At 44.0% G+C, this 21,032-nt stretch overlaps 1 protein-coding gene and 3 long non-coding RNA genes across 5 annotated transcripts in view; 3 read left to right on the forward strand and 1 right to left on the reverse strand.

The window, feature by feature from the left end:
- The window catches only part of LOC138436587 (uncharacterized), a 44,080-nt gene extending 42,193 nt beyond the window's left edge, over positions 1 to 1,887 (reverse strand). Inside the window, exon 1 of the long non-coding RNA XR_011255490.1 lies at positions 1,625 to 1,887. This is a non-coding gene — a long non-coding RNA (uncharacterized lncRNA). The remainder of the gene's footprint in view (positions 1 to 1,624) is intronic.
- Positions 1 to 21,032, forward strand: part of LOC138428229 (uncharacterized) — a 1,104,918-nt gene that overhangs the window by 81,708 nt on the left and 1,002,178 nt on the right. The gene's annotated exons all lie outside the window — the stretch shown is intronic.
- LOC138436585 (uncharacterized) lies at positions 240 to 14,888 on the forward strand. Of its 2 annotated transcripts, none has more exons than XR_011255488.1 (4): positions 240 to 339; positions 2,061 to 2,122; positions 10,105 to 10,170; positions 14,868 to 14,888. It is a non-coding gene; the product is annotated as an uncharacterized lncRNA (long non-coding RNA). The 2 variants fall into 2 exon arrangements; XR_011255487.1 differs by lacking the exon at positions 14,868 to 14,888 and adding an exon at positions 12,840 to 12,906.
- On the forward strand, positions 14,887 to 20,857 carry KCNJ15 (potassium inwardly rectifying channel subfamily J member 15). The gene is made up of 2 exons (XM_069582354.1): positions 14,887 to 14,976; positions 17,425 to 20,857. Exon 2 carries the CDS (start codon positions 17,466 to 17,468, stop codon positions 18,570 to 18,572), a length of 1,107 nt encoding a protein of 368 aa, XP_069438455.1. The 5' UTR covers positions 14,887 to 14,976; positions 17,425 to 17,465; the 3' UTR covers positions 18,573 to 20,857.

Below are 21,032 nucleotides of genomic sequence, written 5' to 3' on the forward strand. Positions count from 1 at the left end.
CTCTGAAAGCTGGAGGAGGTGACATTTGAGCTGGGCTTTAAGGAATGCATAGGAGTTTGCCAGACACAGGGCACAGAGAAGGAGTCTGAGGTAAAAAGACCTTCCTGAGCAAAAGCATCAGGCAGGAAACCTGCTTTATCAGCATTCCTCTTGGGTGAAGGACAAAGTCTTCTAACTCAGTCATTTAAATGAAGTAATTTGAATTGATGTGAAATAATAACCCAGTGCACTTACTGAACAGTAGGCTCTTGGGTTTGTATATTCGGAGCAACTCTGAGAGTAAATTATTTCATATGGTTTGGCCACGACAGCGTGTGGAAAGTTTCTCAGCAGAGCACAGTGAGTACTTCTCATTTACAGTAAAATCTGGAATGTTTGGGAATGGTCTGGGTTAGGAAAATTGAATTTTCAGATTAGCTGCATAAAAATGGAAAGTCTGGTTTAAAAAAGACCTTCCTAATTTTGTTTTCCTTTGAAGAGATTAACTGCTGTTTGTTAACATTTTAATCTTATCTAGAGAAAGAGAAAAGTAGAGCACTTATCCTGTCCTTTCAGCTTTTCTAAATGCTTTTCTAAAATTTAATGTGGTTAGCATTTTGCCATGACTTTTAAAGACTACATAGTATTTCAGCTTATAAATATTTTATAAATTTAAAATCGGGTCCATGTTACCGATAATCCAGGTTGGCTTGGAGGTTTCAGTATTATAACTAATGTAGAGAGCACACTTGTACATAATCCTGATGCATATTTTATTAATTCTTAGAAGTAAATTGACTGGGTCAAAGATTATAAATAAGTAGTTTTAAACTTTGGTTATGCACAGTCAAGTTGTTGCCAGAAAAAAAGCTATGCCAAGTGACTCAATCTGAGGCCGTGCACAAAGCCATTTATCTCTGCACAGTTGTGGATATAGTATGTTGATGCATCTTTTAAAATCTCTGATTATTTGATCAGTGAAAAGCTGTGCTTCTTGGATCCCTGGCTCCTTCTTGGTCTCGTTTGCCAAGGCCTTCCAATCTGCCTGGCCCCTGGGCTGCTCATGCCTCAGTCTGGGACTGCTTCTTTCACACCCTGCGTCTAGGAGAAGCTCATCCATTTCCATGTCTCACTCTATTTGTAGACTTAAATAATAGAGGCATCCATCCTGCCCAGCCCTCTCTGTTGCGCATCATCAGGTCCATCAACTCAGACCCCAGTTCTCATCGGAGCCCACCCTAGTACACCCCCTCAAACCTCACCTCCAGATCAGGATCCTGTTTCTGTACTGAGATTTTGTATCAGAGTGAGCTCCACATCGATCAATATCAAAACCTCCTAACAACATGGGTGTCTGATAACCCAGGAGTGGTTTTTAGCTACAGGTAAAGATTCTGTGTCCTCTGCATCCACAGATTGCCCACACCCAATCCACCTCTTTCTCATGTCAGGAGTTATCTCTGAGACCTCGTCTACCTCTCCACTCATGCCCCAACACCCAGCTGTCAGAGATGCCTGTTGATTCTACCTGGAGTGTGTGACTCTGAGCTCCCGGCTCCTCTTGCTCCACTGACACCATCCTTGTCCGCACACACATCAGTGATTTTAGCTTGGTTTATAGAAAGTGCCTGATAACCAGACTTACAGCATCTATGCTTGCCTCTTGATGATTTTGGAAAGAAAGTCCGATCCGCTCTCTTCCTTGAAGGAAACCCGGAGATGTTTCTCGTTCAGCTAGGAAGATGCTGATGGTCCTCACGGGGGCCCACCAAGCCTTGCATGGTGTGGTTCAGCCCTAAGCTCCTTCCCACACCCTCTCCACCTCCCCCAACTCACTTCCTGGAAGGTGAAAACTCCAAGCCTTGGCAAATGCCAAGTGGCCCTCTGCCCGAACACTCATCCTTCTCCCAGCCTGCCTGCTAACCTGCCAAGTGCTCATCCATCTTGATGTCTCCACCTTAATGCCACCTCCCCAAGGAAGTCTTCCTGGAACCCCAGGCTAGGACGTGTTGTACACCCCATGTTCTATTCTAACGACTTATTTACTTTCTTTCCCTGCTCTGTTGGAAACTCCATGAAAGCAAGGACCAAGTCAGTCTTTTTGCCTGCTGGATCTCCAGGCCCCTCCACAGTGCTGCACATAGTAGGTGCTTCATACACTCTTGGTGACCGAATGAATGAATAACTGTTGAAATAGCTTCAAGTACATTTATTTGGAATGATTTGTAAATGTTACTATTTGGGGGAAAAGGATTTCTACTGACTTACAAGAACTCTGTCCTTGGTGGTAAATTTTCTTTGGGTAAGTCACATTTTGTGTGTTTTGCTTATTGCAAACATATAACAGTAACAGCTAACTCATATCATCCCTAGTGTGAACAGGTGGAGTTTTAAGGTGCTTTTTATGTTTAACCTCACACCACCCTAGCATAAATCAGCATGGTTAGTAGCACTAGTGTGCAGAGGAGGAAACTGAATTTCAGAGGGCTTAATTAAGTTGTTGAGAGTCACACAGCAACTTTTAGCAGAAACAGGACCCTCTCTTCTTTTATGTGATTTTTTTTTCTCCTCTCTGTTTTGTACTGGGATGCAGTCGGTTAACACTGTTGTTATAGTTTCAGGTGAACAGCAAAGGACTCAGTCATACATACACATGTACCCATTCTCTTCCAAACTCCCCTCCCATCCAGGCTGTCGCGTACCATTGAGGAGAGTTCCCTGTGCTATATGGTGGGCCCTTGTTGGTTGGGCATTTTAAATAGAGCAGGGTGGACATAGGACCCTGTCCTCGTAACCTTTACGCTATGCTGCCTCTGAAGAAGGGTTTATTTATTCATTCATTTATTTTTAAGTACAGAGGAGGTAATAATCAACCTGCCATTTGAGAAACAGGTAGCATTTGACAGGAAGAGAGAGCAGGACAAGCGCCCTTAGGAAGGGGCAGCGGCTGGTCATGGAGCCATGAGCACACCGAGCAGTCAGGAAACGGCAAGTACTCACTCAGGCTACATTCTGGAGGCAACAAAGCTGAGGAGGGCAGACAGCCAGGGCTGAGAAGAGCTTTCTGCTTTGCAAAGGTGATCAGGATCTATCCTGTCAGCAGTAGAGGCTGCTGGAGGATTTATGAAGGCGTCTGTTGTCTACATGACTCTTCAGAGAAGTAAGCTTTCTTTTTTCCTGGTAAGAGTTATGATGAAATCATGCTACCATATAGTTGCATGCCCCCAAATAGTGTTTGAAGTGTAAAGCTTCACCTTTCCAGTTCTGAGAAATCAGCCCATGATGCTGTAAAAACAGCATCACGTGTGTACCCGAGATGCTATTTCCTTCTGTAAGAAACTGTACCGTGAGTTCGAGGAGGGGGTATTGGACTGTCTCCCTGGGGGGTATGGTTGCTCCAATGATGTGAGCACCAGAGAAATGGTCACTGCCAACACTAGCGCCCACAGAGATGTCTTGCCAGAAAAGGAGTCCACGGTGATTTCAGCTGTGAAATATCCCAATTCTTCTTCCAGAAGAAATAGCATCTATCTGAAAAGAGAAGAAAGTGAAAAAAAGTGTTAGTCAATCAGTTCTGTCGGACTCTTTTGCAACCCCATGGACTGTCGCCCGCCAGGCTCCTCTGTCCATGGGATTCTCTGGGCAAGACTACTGGAGTGGGTGGCCATGCCCTCCTCCAGGGGATCTTCTTGACTCAGAGATCAAACCTGGGTCTTCTGCATTGCAAGCAGATTCTTTACTGTCTGAGCCACCAGGGAAGCTATCTATCTGAAAGGCTGGTCATTATCAACAGCAAGAGAGTGTTTACAGGAAATTAATCAAGAAGAATTTAATAGGCTGGCCCAATTGACATGATCAGATGTTAACATTATCAGACGTGACATTATTGACATTATCAGAATTACTATCTTACCCACAGCAAGGTTTACACCCAGGTCCATGGAACCTGGAGAAATGAGGGGTAGAATCAAGCATGTCTGTGACCTGGGATGGTAGGGAAGGATGAGGTAGGGCAGGGGAAGATCACCTGTAGCTAAAATCTAGACTTTTTTTTTTTTACTATGAATGTGTAACATACCACCATCATTTTAGTCCCAGGTGTGATTTCATCATAGTGGAAGTCACAGTATTTCAACACATAGTTGCTTCAGAGATCTTGAAATAACATTTCAGCTCACCACCCTTTCCATGGAATTCTCCAGGCCAGAATACTGGAGTGGGTAGCTTTTCTCTTCTCCAGGGGATCTTCCAAACCCAGGGATTGAACCCAGGTCTCCCACATTGCAGACAGATTCTTTACAGCTGAGCCACCAGTGAAGCCCAAGAATACCAGAGAGGGTAGCCTATTTCTCCAGTAGATCTTCCCGACCCAGGAATCCAACCTGGGTCTCCTGAAATGCAGGCAGATTCTTTACCAGCTGAACTACCAGGGAAGCCCTTCAATATGCCTGCTGCTGCTGCTGCTAAGTGGCTTCAGTCGTGTCTGACTCTGTGCGACCCCATAGATGGCAGCCCACCAGGCTCCCCCGTCCCTGGGATTCTCCAGGCAAGAATACTGGAGTGGGTTGCCATTTCCTTCTCCAATGCATGAAAGTGAAAAGTGAAAGTGAAGTCGCTCAGTCGTGTCTGACTCCTAGCGACCCCATGGACTGCGGCCCACCAGGCTCCTCCGTCCATGAGATTTTCCAGGCAAGAGTATTGGAGTGGGGTGCCATTGCCTTCTCCCAAAAATCCCTGAGCCATGTAGAAAACAGACTTGTGGTTGCCATGAGGGAGGGGGAGGAATGAAGTGGGAGTTTGGGGTTATCAGATGCAAACTGTTATATACAGAATGGATAAACAGCCTACCTATAAGATCCGACTGTATAGCACAGGGAACCATATTCAATATCCTGTGATAAACCATAATGGAAAAGTATATGAAAAAGAATACATGCATATCTGTATAACCAAGTCACTTTGCTGCACAGCAGAAATTAACACAGCATTGCAAATTACACTTCAATAAAAGATATTTTTAAAAGAGTCCCTGAGCTGAAATATTAAAAATGAGGCCAGCTTACTAGGTTTACGAGACTTCCTGACACCTTCTGGTGCACCATGCATGATAAAGCTTTCCTCCCATTAATGTCCGAGTTGTTTCCAGGACTCCCAGTATTGGGAAAATATGGGTTGTTCTTCTAAGAAAGCTGTCTGCGCTTTGAACCTTGTCTGAGTTTTTTTTTTTTTTTTTAACTTTCTGAGCTACCCTTGAACATTGATCTGCTCTAACCTAGGGTTCCCAGGTTTAGCAAATAAAAATATAGGACTCCTTTTTACTCTATCTATATGGTACACATATGTGGATTTCAAATAAACAATGACTAATTTTGAGAATAAGTATTTATCAAGTACTGAATGACATACTTAAACTAAAAATCATTTGTTGTCCATTTGAAATTCAGTTTTAACTCACCATCTCATATTCTATCTGGCAACCCTAAAAACACTAAAATTGGGCCAATATTCCCCAACAGATGATTAAAATGTGTTTTCTTACTCTGTTGACTGATGGAGGTAATTTCAGTGCCAAAGATCTCAGATTAAATGTGATGCTATTAATATTTTGAAATCTGAAATTTTCTTATTATTACTCAGTGATCACAAACACCTATATTTTCAACTTTGGGAAAAGTGGACAACTCAGAAATATTGCCAGACCTTAAAGTACCTTGACCACAGTCCAAGAATTTTAGTTTTGACTGTGTCTGCTTGAGATCGCATGATACTTCATTTTCTATATCAGAAAAATGTGGTCAAAGTTTAGACTGACAGTGAAACTGAATTCCAAAACCTTTGACATTCATCCTATTGTTAAATAAATCCTTGGTTCTAAATCAAGGAATAGTCATAATTTCCTTTGTTTGGGATGAGATTTCAATCATGACAATGAAGAGCGTAGAAATAACCGAGAATTTCACTCTTGCGTCCAGGGGAATCACACCAAAACCCATTAATCATTAATTGTTCAAGGCCAAGAAGTCAAAATTTATTTTGAACAGAAGAAACTGTAGTCAATATGAAGCCAGAAAAACAAGCCAGCTGAAATTCAGTGCATATATTTATAATACGCTACTCTTTTTATCAGCAGTGACTCAGCGGTTAAAGAATCCACTTGCAAGGCAGGAGATGTAAGAGACGTGGGTCTGATCCCTGGGTCGGGAAGATCCCCTGAAGTAGGAAATGGCAACCTACTCCAGTGTTCTTGCCTGGAGAATCTACTTGACAGAGGAGCCTGGTGGGCTACAGTTCACAGGCTGCAAAGAATTGGACATGACTGAGTGACTGAGAATACACACACACACACACACACTTTCTGTAAATCTATGCCTTCATCATAGTAAAAAATATATAATAAATGTGAGACAAAGAAAAATTGTTATTGTTAAAGGCGGTGGGTTCAACATCTTAGTGAGTGAGAGATTTTTAGGGAAAAGTCAGTCTGAGTATTGCAAATTATATAATGATGCAATGTAAAATGCAGCGATCTAGCCTCAAGCAACTTTTGAAGGCCAGAAACGGGGGCTTCAGCAAACAAACTTGCTTTCTTGCTTTCCATTTTTTTCTTCCTCTTTTAGAGCTCTGATAATACCCAGTTTGAAGTTTCATTGAATAGAATACACTAAATAAAATATTTGTCTCTCTGCAAGTATCATCTGAAAAAAAACCAGATACCTGCTGTCCTGAATTATTTCCAGGTTACTGGTTATGATCAGACACACCCAAACACTCTACATTTTCATCTCTTTATCTCAAGTTTGGAGCCATCTCCCCTTCGGCACATTTGAATGAATCCAGACAAGAATAGAAAGTAAGATTCCGCGGGCTAGTTAAATCTCTTCCCTAAAGACAAAGTTGGGGGCAGTGCATTAGGGCGTCTAGTGCAATCCAATCGGCCTTGTTTTTTTTTCCCTCAGACATAAATTTTCCTGTTTTGCCAGTCATCTTACAACAATGCAAGTCCAAACCATGCTGTGATTAGAGGGGAGTATATGCTTATTACCCAAGCTCTTCACATGTCGGAGCATGGAGAGACCAAGGGTGGTAAACCAAAGGAAATTTCCATTTGCTTTTTAGCTGCTGCACATTTTTACTCTATAGGAAAGTTAACTGTTATTAAGTAATGATGTTCAGCTGAAGTTGGTCACTCATAACAACAGACAGATGTATAATGTTTTATTTGGGTTAGCCAGCTCTCTCCCAAAATAAAGGGCCAGAAATTAAACTGTCTTTAGAAAAATATTCAGCAAATGATACCTTATTCCAGGGCTCGGATTCTTTGCTATGGAAAATGGAAAATGAGTTTGCTAGTGAACTCAGTATCTGTTTAAACCTGTCTTTATCCAGGGAAAGCTTGATATTCTACAGAACAAAAAAATTGTTAGAAGAGTCTACATTGAGGGGTAAAGAGCATAACTATGCAAACCGCATGGAGAGATGGAAAAGGATTTTTTAGTTACTTATGGAATTTGAAACAATAATAATGGAATGGAAACATAGGAAAAAGGCTAAATATTTGACCACAGAGGCAAATTGGATCATTAGAGGCTCACATGCAATGTCAAATGTGGGATTTGTCTTTAAAGCAGTATTTGATGCTTTTCCAACATACAATAAGGCGCAAAAGACTTCGCCAGTTCTCCAAGTGAGTACCTCTAGCCACATAATCCTTTCGGAAGTCGGGTGTTTTTAAGACGCTGCTTCTGATTTAGCGGCCCGAGGGCAGGACCACTTTAGCTGGAGCTTCTGATGAACATTTCTAAGTGATGCTTGTGCTTCAGGCCTTCTTTTGTATCCTGCCCTGTCTCCAGGGTCCGGGGTGATGGATAGCTCATCTCAGGATATTTCATGTCCACAATGAGAGCTAGACATCTCCCCATCAAATGGACTAAGACTCACAAAGCTTTGTTTCCAGCCCTACTTCTGCCACTGATTCAATGACCTTGAATAAATCACTCAACTTTGTGATCCTCTTTTTCCCTGGATACAAAGTCCAAAGTTTAAACCAGATCAGCCCTTCTCAGGGGGCTCTCAAATGTTGGGCAAGTGGCGGATTTAGAGGGTTAAGCATGTTTCTTTGCTATACTGTACTAAACAGATGTGCAGCATGAGTCTACAGTAGGTGGAGACAGTGGGGTACTTGAGGGTTCGGGATGCAAGACATCCCCAAATTATCCAACCACAAGTCACTTTATTTGTGGAACACCTCTACCGCTTATCTGTGTTAGTCACTTAGTCCTGTTTGATTTTTTTTGACCCCATGGACAGAAGCCCGCCAGGTTCCTCTGTCCATGGGATTCTCCAGGCAAGAATACTGGAGTGGGTAGCAATTCCCTTCTCCAGGGGATCTTCCCAGGGATCGAACCCGTGTCTCCTGTGGGTAAAGCCGGATTCTTTACCATCTGAGCCACACATTTAGGGGAAGCCTGAGCAAGAGGACTGCTAAGGTCCTTCTAGATTCAGCTCTCTCAATCCTAAGCTCCAGGATCTTTCCTCCAGCCTCTGGTGTTCTTAGCTAATGAATCCTCAAGTCTACTGTAAGATGGTATCCATCATCCGAGTAAGATGGTATCCATCATCCTAGAAAGAAAACTTGGAGAATTTTTAAACCAGTTGCTTGCTTTTCCCCCCAAATTCTCATTTTCCCCCTCAAGACAATTCATCTGAACTTCTAAACCCTAGGAGGCCCTTTTCTGGCTAACTGAAAATGCCACCCATCAGCTATCATATATTTGTATTCTTGGCCCCTTTAACTTGCTATTCCTTCGCACACCCAAGGGCCCACTCCTTTACCTGAAAGCAACGGGACTGAACTTTTAGGCAACCTAGTTTATGTGCTTGTGAATTTCCCAAAAATTCTATATAACTCTAATCTCAAAGTATCGTCTCTAGATGAGCAGCCTCAGCATCACCTGGGAGCTCATTAGAAATGTGGATTTCTAGGCTCTCCTCTAATCCGAGGGTCTTCCCAGGTGACTCAGTGGTAGAGTCTGCCTGCCAAGCCAGGAGATGCAGGAGACACGGGTTCCATCCCTGGGTCAAAAAGATCTCATGGAGGAGGAAATGGCAATCCACTCCAATACTCTTGCCTGGGAAATTCCATGGGCAGACAAGCTTGGAGGGCTACAGTCCATAGAGTCACAAAGAGTCAGACACCACGGAGTTGCTGAGCACTCTAAACCTACTGGGCAGAGCCATGCGTGTTTCAAGGCCTCCAGGTGATGGTGATTCTGATGCTCGCTGAAGTTCTAGAACTCATGTTATAGAGGTGAGAAATGAGGTTCACAGACTCAAACAGACCTTGTGCTGGATCTGTTTCTTTACCTGGATGCTGGGAATAATGGTATTAATCCTTTTGAATCTAAGTGAGAGTTAAGTTAATACACAGCTCCTTAGATAAGGTGTGCACAGGATAGGCAATAAATCAATTATAGCTGTTGATTCTCTAAGGACTACTAACATGTAATGAGCCAGACTCATTTGACAATGTGCTGCACAACATTGCTCAACAGTGAGAGATGTCCGCTATGAGTTAGTTTTAAGGACAGAGGTTAGTTTTGAGGACAGTTAGTTTTGGTTAACAGGAGCACAGGTGTGAAGACAGGTCTGGCTTGCCAACAGGGTCCTTTAACTTTTATGAATGCATATAAATGATCGAATCTCTCAAAGTTTAGATTCCTCATTTAGAAAATCAAGAAAACACTTTCTTCACAAGGTAAAGAGAAGGATTAAATAAAATACTATCTCTGTGTGTGTGTATGTTACTTATTCAGTCATGTCTGACTCTTTGCGACCCCATGGACTGCCAGGCTCCTCTGTCCATGGAATTCTCCAGGCAAGAATAGTGAAGTGGGTTGCCATTTCCTTCTCCAGGGGAATCTTCCCAACCCAGGGATTGAACCTGAGTCTCCCATATTGCAGGCACATTCTTTACCATCTGAGCCACCAGGGTTTGAAAAGGGCCCAGTCCCTTTTTAAGCAGCCCCCAGCCCATGTGAAGGCTACCAATGACATAAGGTCTGGTGTGCTGGTCATCACAGGTCACGGTGCTACATGATCCTTAAACAAGGACTTCTTGCTCCACAGAAATAAGAACAACAGGATCTGAGGCTCTTATATCTTACCCTGAAAAATCGCCTTATCCTGAGAAATGTAAGTAACGATTTCAAAGTATTGGAAAGAGAAAAATTATTCACTTTTTCTATGCTGTCCTTCGGGATCAGGCAACCCTTTCTTCCTGTTGAAATCTTAAGAGGTTTATATTTCTTTTCTTTAATTTTTAATTGGAGGAAAATCATCATGTCGTGTTGGTCTCTACATTACTACAATGAAAATCAGCCATAAGTATACATGTGTCCCCTCCCTCCTGAGCTTCCCTCCCACCCCCCATCACCCCTCTAGGTCATCGCAGAGTGCCAGGCTGGGCTCCCTGAGTTATACAGCACCTTCTCACCAGCTATCTGTTTACACATGGTAGTATACATATTCTTTTCCTATTCGGTGTTTAGCCATAGACCAACATTTGAAGTTCACACTGAGGGCTATTTCAAGACTTCATCTGTTTTTTTGTTTTTTTAAATACAGTAACTTTTAGATCTGACACTTCGTCCCGAAATACAAAAATTTGTACTAAGAGCATCGCTGTGGTCAGACTTTTACTAGGTTGTGTCTCCGTATCAGACAAGGGGCTCCCCTTGTAGCCCAGTGGGTAAAGATTCTGCCTGCAGTGCAGGAGACCTGGGTTCGAGCCCTGGGTTGGGAAGATCCCCTGGAGAAGGAAATGGCGACCCACTCCAGTATCCTCGCCTGGGAAAATCTCATGGACAGAGGAGCCTGGTGGGCTGCAGTCCACGGGTTCACGAAGAGTCGGGCACGACTGAGTGACTTACAGTATCAGACAAGTCCAAGAACTCAACAAGGTCACAGGACTCTTTCCTCTCCCGTGTTATGAGCCAGCCTGGGTTCAGCTGCAGCTCACTTCCAAGGGTCTCCCTCACCCCACCCCAGCCCCCATCGCTGTCCAGAGGAAGAAACGGTCCACTCCGAGCCTCCCCTGAGAGCCGGGGCAGAACCAGAACTGAGCCATCCTCACTCCGTTCAGGTGAGACTTGGGTCACCGCAGCGGACATGCCATTGGCTGAAGCGGTCACGTGACCACATCTGACCCAGAGGATGAACACACATCTCCCAGCAGGACGGCCTCGGGGAAGGAGGCTCATGGACGGACGATGGGCCCCCCAGAGACTGGAAGCCACAACCACCACAAGGAAAAGCGAGGCTCCAAGTTCCTCTCTTCAAAGACAGCTCATTAAGATACAGGACACCAGTGGTGGGTTTGCCGTAACCTTAACCAGATCCTCGTATTCCTCATGGAGAAGAATGCCCAACGCCACAGCCTCTCAACCTTGCCAGTCCTCCCAGGCACCCTTAGTCCTCAGAAGGGTTTGCAGGAGGAAAGAGTCGTTTCCCCGGCAGATAACAACCAAAGGGCCACCCTTGGGAACCTGTTGAGGGGCCACCCGGTACACCTTGTTGTCGTTAATGAGCACGCCCAGTTCTGAGGTCACCTGAGCAAAGCCATCCGTGTCCTCAGCTGACGTGGAGGAAGCCAAGAAGCGGATTCAGAGCAGGAGGCGCAGCCGCTGGAGCGAGGCCGAGGCTGCTCGGAAGAGCGGGCGGAAGATGGCGGGAGGCCAGCGCCAAAGGGCCCCGCGCGTGTTTATGTGACCACAGTCACAGGACCCAGAGACAGGCTAGCTAAGCCTCGCTGAGTTTATTTTCCATTACCTTTAAACCTTTCGAGTGCAGTGAACCCCAACTACATTCTTGTCAAGCACTTTTTAAAAAACATATTTCAGCACTTAATATTTAAACCCATGTACACTTCAAGTGAAATATCAGCCAGGTGTTTCGGATTCGTAGCAAAGAGAGAGATCATCAAAAGATTGCTTTGTCACAAATATTTGACACCTGGGAAAGCTTTTTATGCAAGTTTTCTTACAAACAGGCAGCTGTTTTGCTAGCGTTCTCAAGTCAGAGTCCCTCAAATGCCAATTCTAGTCTGGAAATCTGGAAGTTATAGTTGGATTTGAATTTCACTTTAAGCCTCGCCACCCCATTTGAAGGTATGTAGAATGAGATCACTGGAGGCGTGATTGAGAAGCTCCAGGTTTAGGCAGCGACTGTCTCCTCATTTAAAAATTTTTTTTTTCTGCAACTGCATGCATTCTGTTCGCCCACCAGGGAACACAGAACTTTTTCCCAGGATGGACAAACTGAAAACTTCCAAAATTTGACTCAGCAGAGTTCTAAATTCTTAGAAGTTCTCAGTGTTGTACTAAGAGAAAAAAAAAAAATCCTTCTTAAACCATATTTTCTTTTCCTAACCAAGCATTATGTGAAAGTTAGCGCGATTATCCCATTTTTGAGAGTCAAGATACCCTGTAAAAACAGTTTAGTTAGTAAAAGTTGTGGGTGAAAGTCTATTGTGGAAATGAAAGACTTGCCTGTGCTTAATGTTGGCTAATATTTCTACTAGCATTATTTACATTACAATAAATATTTAATGTAATATAAATGTTTATGTTTACTGTATTATATAACAAATTTTATTGTAAGCATAAATTGTATCGTAAACATGTGTACTGTAAATATATAACATGAGTTTTATTGCATATAATGCTTACATATTCTGTAACATAATATTTATGTAACATTTCTATGATAAATATAGATAATGTATTATAGTTTTGATCAGATTCTCCATGTATTGCTACTGAAAAAAAATCATTTATTTCTCTGTCTAATTTTTGGCTGTGCAGGGTCTTTGTTGCTGGGCAAGCTTTTCTCTAGTCGTGAAGAGTGGAGTGACTCTCCAGTTGTGGTATGCAGGCCCCTCATTGTGGTGGCCTCTCTTGCTGTGGAAACAGGCCCTAGGTGCGTGGGCTTCCGTAGTTGCAGGTCCTGGGCTCTAGAGCACAGGGTATTTGTGGCGCCCGGGCTCAGTTGCTCTCTGACATGCAGGATCTTCCCTAATCAGGGATCGAACCTGTGTCTCCTGCATCGGCAAGCAGATTCTTTGGCCCTGAGCCACCAGGGAAGCCCTACTGCTCCTTTAAAGAACTAATACTTAGCCGTGGGGCGCCGCGTCACTGGCTTTCCTTTATTTATGAGGATGGTGGAGACTGTGCATTTCTGAAAAGTAACAGACAGATGTTCTCCACATCTATACGCAATAGTGTTACTTTAGAACTCTAAGGGCAAGTCGGGGATAGGATATTCACCAAGAGGGGAAAGCTGTTAAGATGTTGATAACGATTCAACTTCTGTATCCAGTGTGTTGGTTCTCAAAGTGTGTTCCTGGAGCAGCAGCAGCATCTGGGAACTCTTCAGACCTGCAGTTTTTTTGGGGGGTTCCACCCCAAACCTACCAAATCGGAAATGCCAAGCCTGCCGGGAAGCTCTCATGCACTTAGGGTCTGAGCGTCTTCGTCAGGCTGGTCAAGAGTGTGGGCACAGGGGCCTCACAGGGACCCTCCAGCCCGGTGCCAGCTGTTGAGAGCTTGGATTCTCTGTGGCCCTGTTTCCTCTTCATGGGGATGCTCTGAGGGCTAATTATGGCCACACGTGAAAAGCACCTAGACGAGTGGCTGGTCCCTGGCTCTAGTGTTATCTGTTTATGATGATGAGTGCTGTAATTGGTGATCTGAAGCTTTAGCATTGTTGTCACTCACCTGAATCTTCATTACTGTCATTTTATTTTCTGTATCTTTCCCACTTTGGACTGGCCTTCCCTGATGGCTTAGATGGTAAAGAATCTGCCCGTAATGCAGGAGACCTGAATTGTATCCCTGGGTCAGGAAGAGCTGCTGGAGAAGAGAATGGCAACCCACTCCAGTATTCTTGCCAGGAGAATTCCACGGACAGAGTCTACAGTCCATGGAGTCACACAGTCAGATATGACTGTGACTAACACTTCCCACTTTGGACCATTTCTGGCTCCGTCCTCACTCTATTCTTGCTTAGTGTTTGCATAACTATTTCTCCTAATTGGTCAGGGTCTCTCTGTCCATTTACAGGTTGATTTCTCTTTGATGGGATGGTGTGCTCTAGCTCACAGTAGTTAATTTCTTTGGTTTTCCATTCCTACCATATATATGTGTGTACCATTATATGTACTAATATATATGTAGAGTTTAGCAAGAAGTATTTCAGAAAAGGAGCATGCCAAAATGCCAAAGAGCCTAGTGACATCAGAACAGATTGCATTAAACTTTGGAGGTTTAAGAGGGATTTGTGTGCTGACAACACTGGTCTAGTTCCCAAAGACTTTGGAGCTTGTTCTTTCTGCCATGGGCAAGACAAGTTGCTGCAACCTCCCAGGTCTCCTCATTTGAAAACCGTGTGTCAGATGCCTTGGTTCTGACATTCTTTTAAACTCTAATGTTCTATGACTCAACAGTAATAATGCATTTCCACAGGCGGTAAAAATATTCTAGACTCTTCCCTTCCAATTCTCACTGTTTACTTCCTCTGCGCTTCCCCTTCCTGCCTCCCTGTTTGCCGGTCAGTCGATAGTGGGCTTCGGTGGGGGTGAGTTAACCCACTCTTTCCAGGGTGTTTTACTACTGAGCTCCCTCCAGAGGGTGGGAATTCTACAGTGAGGGCTGTGGCTGGGGCTTCAGTTTCATTCTTGAAACACTCCTTGAGCTTTGATCTATTCCGGGCACCCTGCCAGATCGCCAGGGGGTACGGGGGTGGGGGGTGGAAGGTGAACTCTGAGGGCCAGTTTCACTGGGTCAGTTTCTTAGTAAACACCTGTGAGCTCCACGTGGCCCTCTTTCTTTCAGGAAGTAGCAGAGTCCCATGGTAGCCAGGTGGACGAAGGGGAGTGAGGACCATCCACCTGCCTTGGAGAAGACGCCATCTGACCCGCCGGCTGGCCGAGTGAGCCCCCAGGTAGCACACGGTTCTGGGGGCGTGGGGTGGTGGGAGGGAGGGAGTGGGTGTTTAGCCTTGGGGTACTGTCCACCAGCCACTCTTTTGCACAGTGAGAGGCTGATCCCAAGGCCCTTATCCCCATCTATCTAGGTTTTCTTCCCCCGTATATGACCCTCATCCTCAGATGACCGTTGGGGTCATTGATTCCAACAACAGTTGTGCAAAACTGCAGCACAAGAGCTTTGGGGAGAAAGAGGAGACAGAGTCAGCTCATCCCTAGCCTCCTCTGCCCCTTTGAAAAGAGAGGTTAAAACAGAAGCATCGTGGCCCTGCCTTCGTAACAACAGGGCCAAGTCTCCCAGCCTCTGGCAGAAGCCTGAACTGGGAGCTTCGTTTGTGCCGCAGGACAGTTGTGTATCATGCGCGCAAGAAAACTTAAGCTTCTGTTTTCACTTCAGTGGGTTGAATGGTATGCACTTTCCCCTAAGAGTTTCGTTTTATTTTAAGCGCATGCAATTACTTGTCCATAAGCCGAGTTTGTCTTTGCCAGTGCCCGTGTTCTGAGCTTGACTAGGCACTTGGGCATGCCAGCTTGCCATTATGTTTCCAGACTTCCACTGTGGTCGCTTTCCTCTTGATTCCTGAGAGGGGCTGCTAACGGTCTGATAAAGCCCACACTAAATTATATCCTGTACTAAGTTTCTCAGTTGCGTCCAACTCTTTGCAACCCCATGGACTGTGGCCTTTAGGTTCTTCTGTCCATGGGGTTCTCCAGGCAAGAACACTGAGTGGGCTGCCATTCCCTTCTCCAGGGTAGCTTCCTGATCCAGGGATCGAACCCGGGTCTCCTGTATCGCAGGCAGATTCTTTCCTGTCTAAATCACCAGAGAAGCCTACTTTTCATCTAGACTGGTCCCCAAATTAGTGGAATAGGTTTTAACAAGAAAAATAAATTCTGGATAACATAGGGCCATTCTTTGCAAGGAAAATGAAAAAGAGACTCCCCTTTCTGAGAAAAAAAAAATCGTTTCAAGGGTCAGGCAGTAAACAGCACACTCTAACAGTGCAAGAGGAAAATTAAAAATCCCAGCAGATTTACTGCATCCTTAACAGGTGTTAGCCTTTAATGGATACAGTTTCAGATTCCTTGAAGGGATTTGCCCAGAGGATTATTTTAGAAAATTCTACTGAGACAACGTTATTCCAACAGCGAAGATTACTGCATGAATCACAGACCACTGTATGCCAGTGTCATTTTAAAGGGAGAAATTTTTTATTATTATTAAAATGCCACTGAGGTGGAAAATCATGCCAGCCCGGTGGTAACCCTGTAATCACTCACATTATCTTTTCCAAGGAATGTGGGGGTAACTTATCTCAGTCACAAGGCAGGCATTATAAGATGCTGCGTGGCCTCACCCCAGCTTTTCCCCGTCTGTAAATGCAGAGCATTCTCTGGGGCTCAGCATGGCAGCCTAGTACCTCTTCCAGGTAAGTCTGTTCTGCTACATTGTCAGATGCCTGTACTTATGTAATGGTTTGCTAGCTCTTCAAAATAGACACTTAGGCTGATTCTACTTAGCTCAAAAGAAGGCAGAATTTTTGTGTCATACCTAAATGCTACACCTAATATTCTATATTGATAACTTTTATCTCAGCAGAAACAGCCATTAATAAATCTTGATTATTTTCTCTAAGTTTGTTTTCAGTTGTTGGATAGCTTGATCTTTCCCATTGTAATCAAGAACTGGGACAGATCAAGGATTCCAAATAATTCATCAGGCTATGGGGGGAAATGAATGGTTATTAATGGCTATTGCTATATCATGCAAAAGAACAGCTTTTAAAATTTTTTATGAATGGTACCCAAGTTTTTAAAGTTTGTGCTAACGTTTTCCATCACTACATCAAGAAGTAGCTTATGGATGGAGCATTTTAGTTATATCAGTACTGGCCCTATGCTAAGTCAACTTATTTTTAAATTTTCTATACTTGAAAATCCTTGAAAGCTGAATATATGTAAATATTCACAATACTCTGTGGGCTGGATGCTTGTGAGTATGATATCAGAAAGAGAAGACTAGCATCATTTTTTGAGTGTGAAGTTCTGTTTTGACACTTTACAGCCATTATCTCATTCAACCATCACAAAAACTCTGAGAAGTAGACTGTATTCCTAGTTCACAGATTAGGTAGCTGGGGTCCAGAGAGGTTAAATAACGTGCCCCAGGTCACACACTGAGTCAGCTGGAAAGAAAGACTCTAACCCAGGTCTCCTTGTCTCCAGTCTCTACTCTGCGCTCTCTCCTGCCACCATCCCCAGGTGCACATTGGTGAATTTGGCCTTCAGTCGTCCCCTTTCTTGTGAACTTCCATGTACATTCACTTTTATCTCGCAGGAGCATCGTGTTTCTACTTTCTGGACACGTGACAGTAAGGGGACGTCTTTCTTTGTCCTTTCCTTAGGTGGTCCCGTGAGCTGGACCGTGGACCCGATTCACATCAGCATGGCCAGCACGCCCCTGGTGAAGCACACCGCTGGCCCTGGCCTCAAGGCCAGCAGACCCCGAGTCATGTCCAAGAGTGGGCACAGCAACGTGAGAATCGACAAAGTGGACGGCATATACTTGCTCTACCTCCAAGACTTGTGGACCACCGTCATTGACATGAAGTGGAGATACAAGCTCACCCTGTTTGCCGCCACATTCGTGATGACCTGGTTCCTGTTCGGGGTGATCTACTATGCCATCGCCTTTATCCATGGGGACCTGGAGCCCAGTGAGCCCCCTTCCAATCACACCCCATGCATCATGAGAGTGGACTCCCTCACCGGGGCATTCCTGTTTTCCCTGGAATCCCAGACCACCATCGGCTATGGAGTCCGTTCCATTACCGAGGAATGCCCTCATGCCATCTTCCTCTTGGTGGCCCAGCTGGTCATCACCACCTTGATTGAGATCTTCATCACGGGCACCTTTCTGGCCAAAATTGCCAGACCCAAAAAACGGGCAGAAACCATCAAGTTCAGCCACTGTGCCGTCATCACCAAGCAGAACGGGAAGCTGTGCTTGGTGATCCAGGTGGCCAACATGAGGAAGAGTCTCCTGATCCAGTGCCAGCTCTCGGGGAAGCTCCTCCAGACCCATGTCACCAAGGAGGGCGAGCAGATCCTTCTGAACCAGGCCACCGTCAAGTTCCATGTGGACTCCTCTTCTGAGAGCCCCTTCCTCATCCTGCCCATGACGTTCTACCACGTGCTGGACGAGACAAGCCCCCTGCGGGATCTCACCCCCCAGAACCTGAAGGAGAAGGAGTTTGAGCTGGTGGTCCTCCTCAATGCCACCGTGGAGTCCACCAGCGCCGTGTGCCAGAGCCGCACATCTTACATCCCGGAGGAGATCTACTGGGGCTTCGAGTTTGTGCCTGTCGTCTCTCTCTCAAAAACCGGCAAGTATGTGGCTGACTTCAGTCAGTTTGAACAGATCCGGAAGAGCCCAGATTGTACCTTTTACTGCGCAGATTCTGAGAAGCAGAAACTTGAAGAGAAATACAGGCAGGAGGATCAGAGGGAAAGAGAGCTGAGAACGCTTTTGCTGCAGCAGAGCAATGTCTGACGGCAGTGGTGTTGCCTCGGCTTATCTCCGAGTGGCTTTCACATCTGAGCTCCCTTCCAACACAGAGATCACCAGGGAACTGAAAATGTGTGGCTGCACCCAGAATCACTGCACAGGCTTACAGACCTGTTCCTCTGATCTGATGGCTTTAAACAACCTTTGCCACGTCTGAGAGGGTTCCTTTCTTCAGTGCTCTGTCTGAAGCGAACTCCCCAAATTCAAATTTTCCATTTCCATTGCATTTCAAAAAAGCTGGTGGAGGGCTACGGGAACAATGTCCTGCTGCGTGGACAGACATTTCAGGATGCTGATACTGAAAGGAAATACACTTCTTATACAAGGACATCAGCTATAATATAAAGTATTTATTTAGTCCAAGCATGAAAGACATCACAATCGAGAGCTGATATGTGGTTTGGTATCCACTTACATCGTTGCTTTAAAACACACTCGTCTTTTCAAGCAGAGAAAACAGTATTTATAATGGAGGCTATCTGATCATACATAAACTGGGGCAAAGGGACTCTATTTACAAAGTATAATAATTCCGTTTTTACCTTTTTCAGTGAATGTTGTTGTATAGAATGAAATTGATCAAATTAAGAATGAACTGCTGTAAAAACATGCAAATGGAGCTGATATGATTGTTCACATTAATTTTTTTTGTTGAAATGTACTAGCCCCTTTCTTTTTAAAATATAGTTCACAAGCAGCACCCATCAGCGTCATCCGGGAGCTTTATTAGTAAATTAGCCCCACATGGGCTTAGAGAGTCATAGTCTGTATCTTAACAGGATCACCAAGTGATTCATGCAAAAATGAAAGTTTGAAAAGCTTCACTCCTGACAGAGTTTCTGAAGTAGCTTCCTGAAGCCAAGGGACTCTGCTCATCCCTATCCCCTATTCTTTATTATGGCCCAATATTACTTTCAGGGGTTGCCTTCCTTATCTGTTAAAATACCTTATCCACAGAGGAACTGCCACAGACATTTCAAGAGCAAAATAACACTCTTGACAATAATGGTTGTCTCTCTCAAGTCAAGTACATGCTTGTTGATTACAATCAGCACAAAAGAAAATTTCAGCTTCATAACAGTCGAAAATTTGCTCCTACATTGAAGTCCAGGAGTTTAGCTGGGGCCATGAAGAACAGAAGGAGCCAAGGCTAAGGAGTTCAAATGCAGATGACTCCTTGAAGCATGAATAAAACTTGATACCTGATAGCGTGTAAAGCGTGCCCTCAGTATTGAAATAAATCTCATACAACTCAGTGTTACAGAGTAACGTTTGGATTTTGGCAGGATTTAGAGCATTTCTTTGGGGGCGGAGAATCAATGCGCTGGGATTGGCTAAATGTGCAAAAGGTGAACTCTCATTTCACTCAGACCAGGACAGATTTGAACATTCATTCAAGAAGAATGGATGTGTGCGTCACCCCATGTGTATGCATACACTGAGTGAGCACACAAACACACACACACAGGCATGCTCCTCCTGGCTCTTCCGTCATGGTGGTGGAAATTATCCGCAAAGACATTTGTGATTAAGACAGCAAGTCTTTGACAAATATGCTCATGTTTATTCTGTTCTCTAAGAATGGGAGCGTCGGGACTCAGAGCAAACAGGGCCTGTAATCTGGATTCAGGTTTTCTGTGAAATGGTGTCATATCATGATGTTACCATAATCCCAAGTCTCCCATTAAACACAAAACGTGCTGAAACCTCTGACCCATAAGTGAACATTTAACACAGGTATGAAAACAATGGAGTTGAAGTTGTAAAAGTTTAAAAAACAATCCTAGTACACAAGGAGTTATTGTCTTCAGTTATTCAGGAAGGGTTTTTTGTTTGTTTGTTTCTGTTGATCACTTTATGGCAGTTTGTTTTAGATCTTCATTCTCTTTAAAAAATCACATTAGTGTAGTTGGATATTAGCCCTTTCAATTATTAAACTTTTTAATTGTATAATGTAGTGAAATCACAGGAAAATAATGCCTCGGCATGTTGACAGTCTTTCGCTTGTAACATAAAGTTTCTTTCACACATTTACGTCAGTGCTAATTTAAGTGTGATCAAGATTGGGGATATTACATACTTATATTGTATAGGGTACAATGATATAGCATAAGATTGAAAAGTCTTTCTTTATGTTCATTTTGCATATTTGTTTTGGCCAAATTTGGAAGACTTGATCATCTGATCTATTGCAATACACACAAAATAAATATGTAGTTTCCCAAAACCCAATGCTTGTACCAGTCAATAAATCATGTTATAACAAACTATTCAATGAATAGCACTAAAGGTGTATCTGATTTGAAGCTTAGTATTTTCCAAGCACACTTACTTATTATTACTTTGTACAAAATCCTTTCGTGTTAACATGCTCACAAAAGGATTCAGGTGGCAAAATTATTTGATTATATCTGGACATGAATCTGACTGAAACAGACTCATACA

Source organism: Ovis canadensis, chromosome 1 (assembly GCF_042477335.2).
Source record: "Ovis canadensis isolate MfBH-ARS-UI-01 breed Bighorn chromosome 1, ARS-UI_OviCan_v2, whole genome shotgun sequence".
Taxonomy (NCBI): domain Eukaryota; kingdom Metazoa; phylum Chordata; class Mammalia; order Artiodactyla; family Bovidae; genus Ovis; species Ovis canadensis.

What these genes read in the sequence shown, in the direction of transcription:
- KCNJ15 (XM_069582354.1), top strand. Translation starts at nt 17,466, where the DNA reads ATGGCCAGCACGCCCCTGGTGAAGCACACCGCTGGCCCTGGCCTCAAG.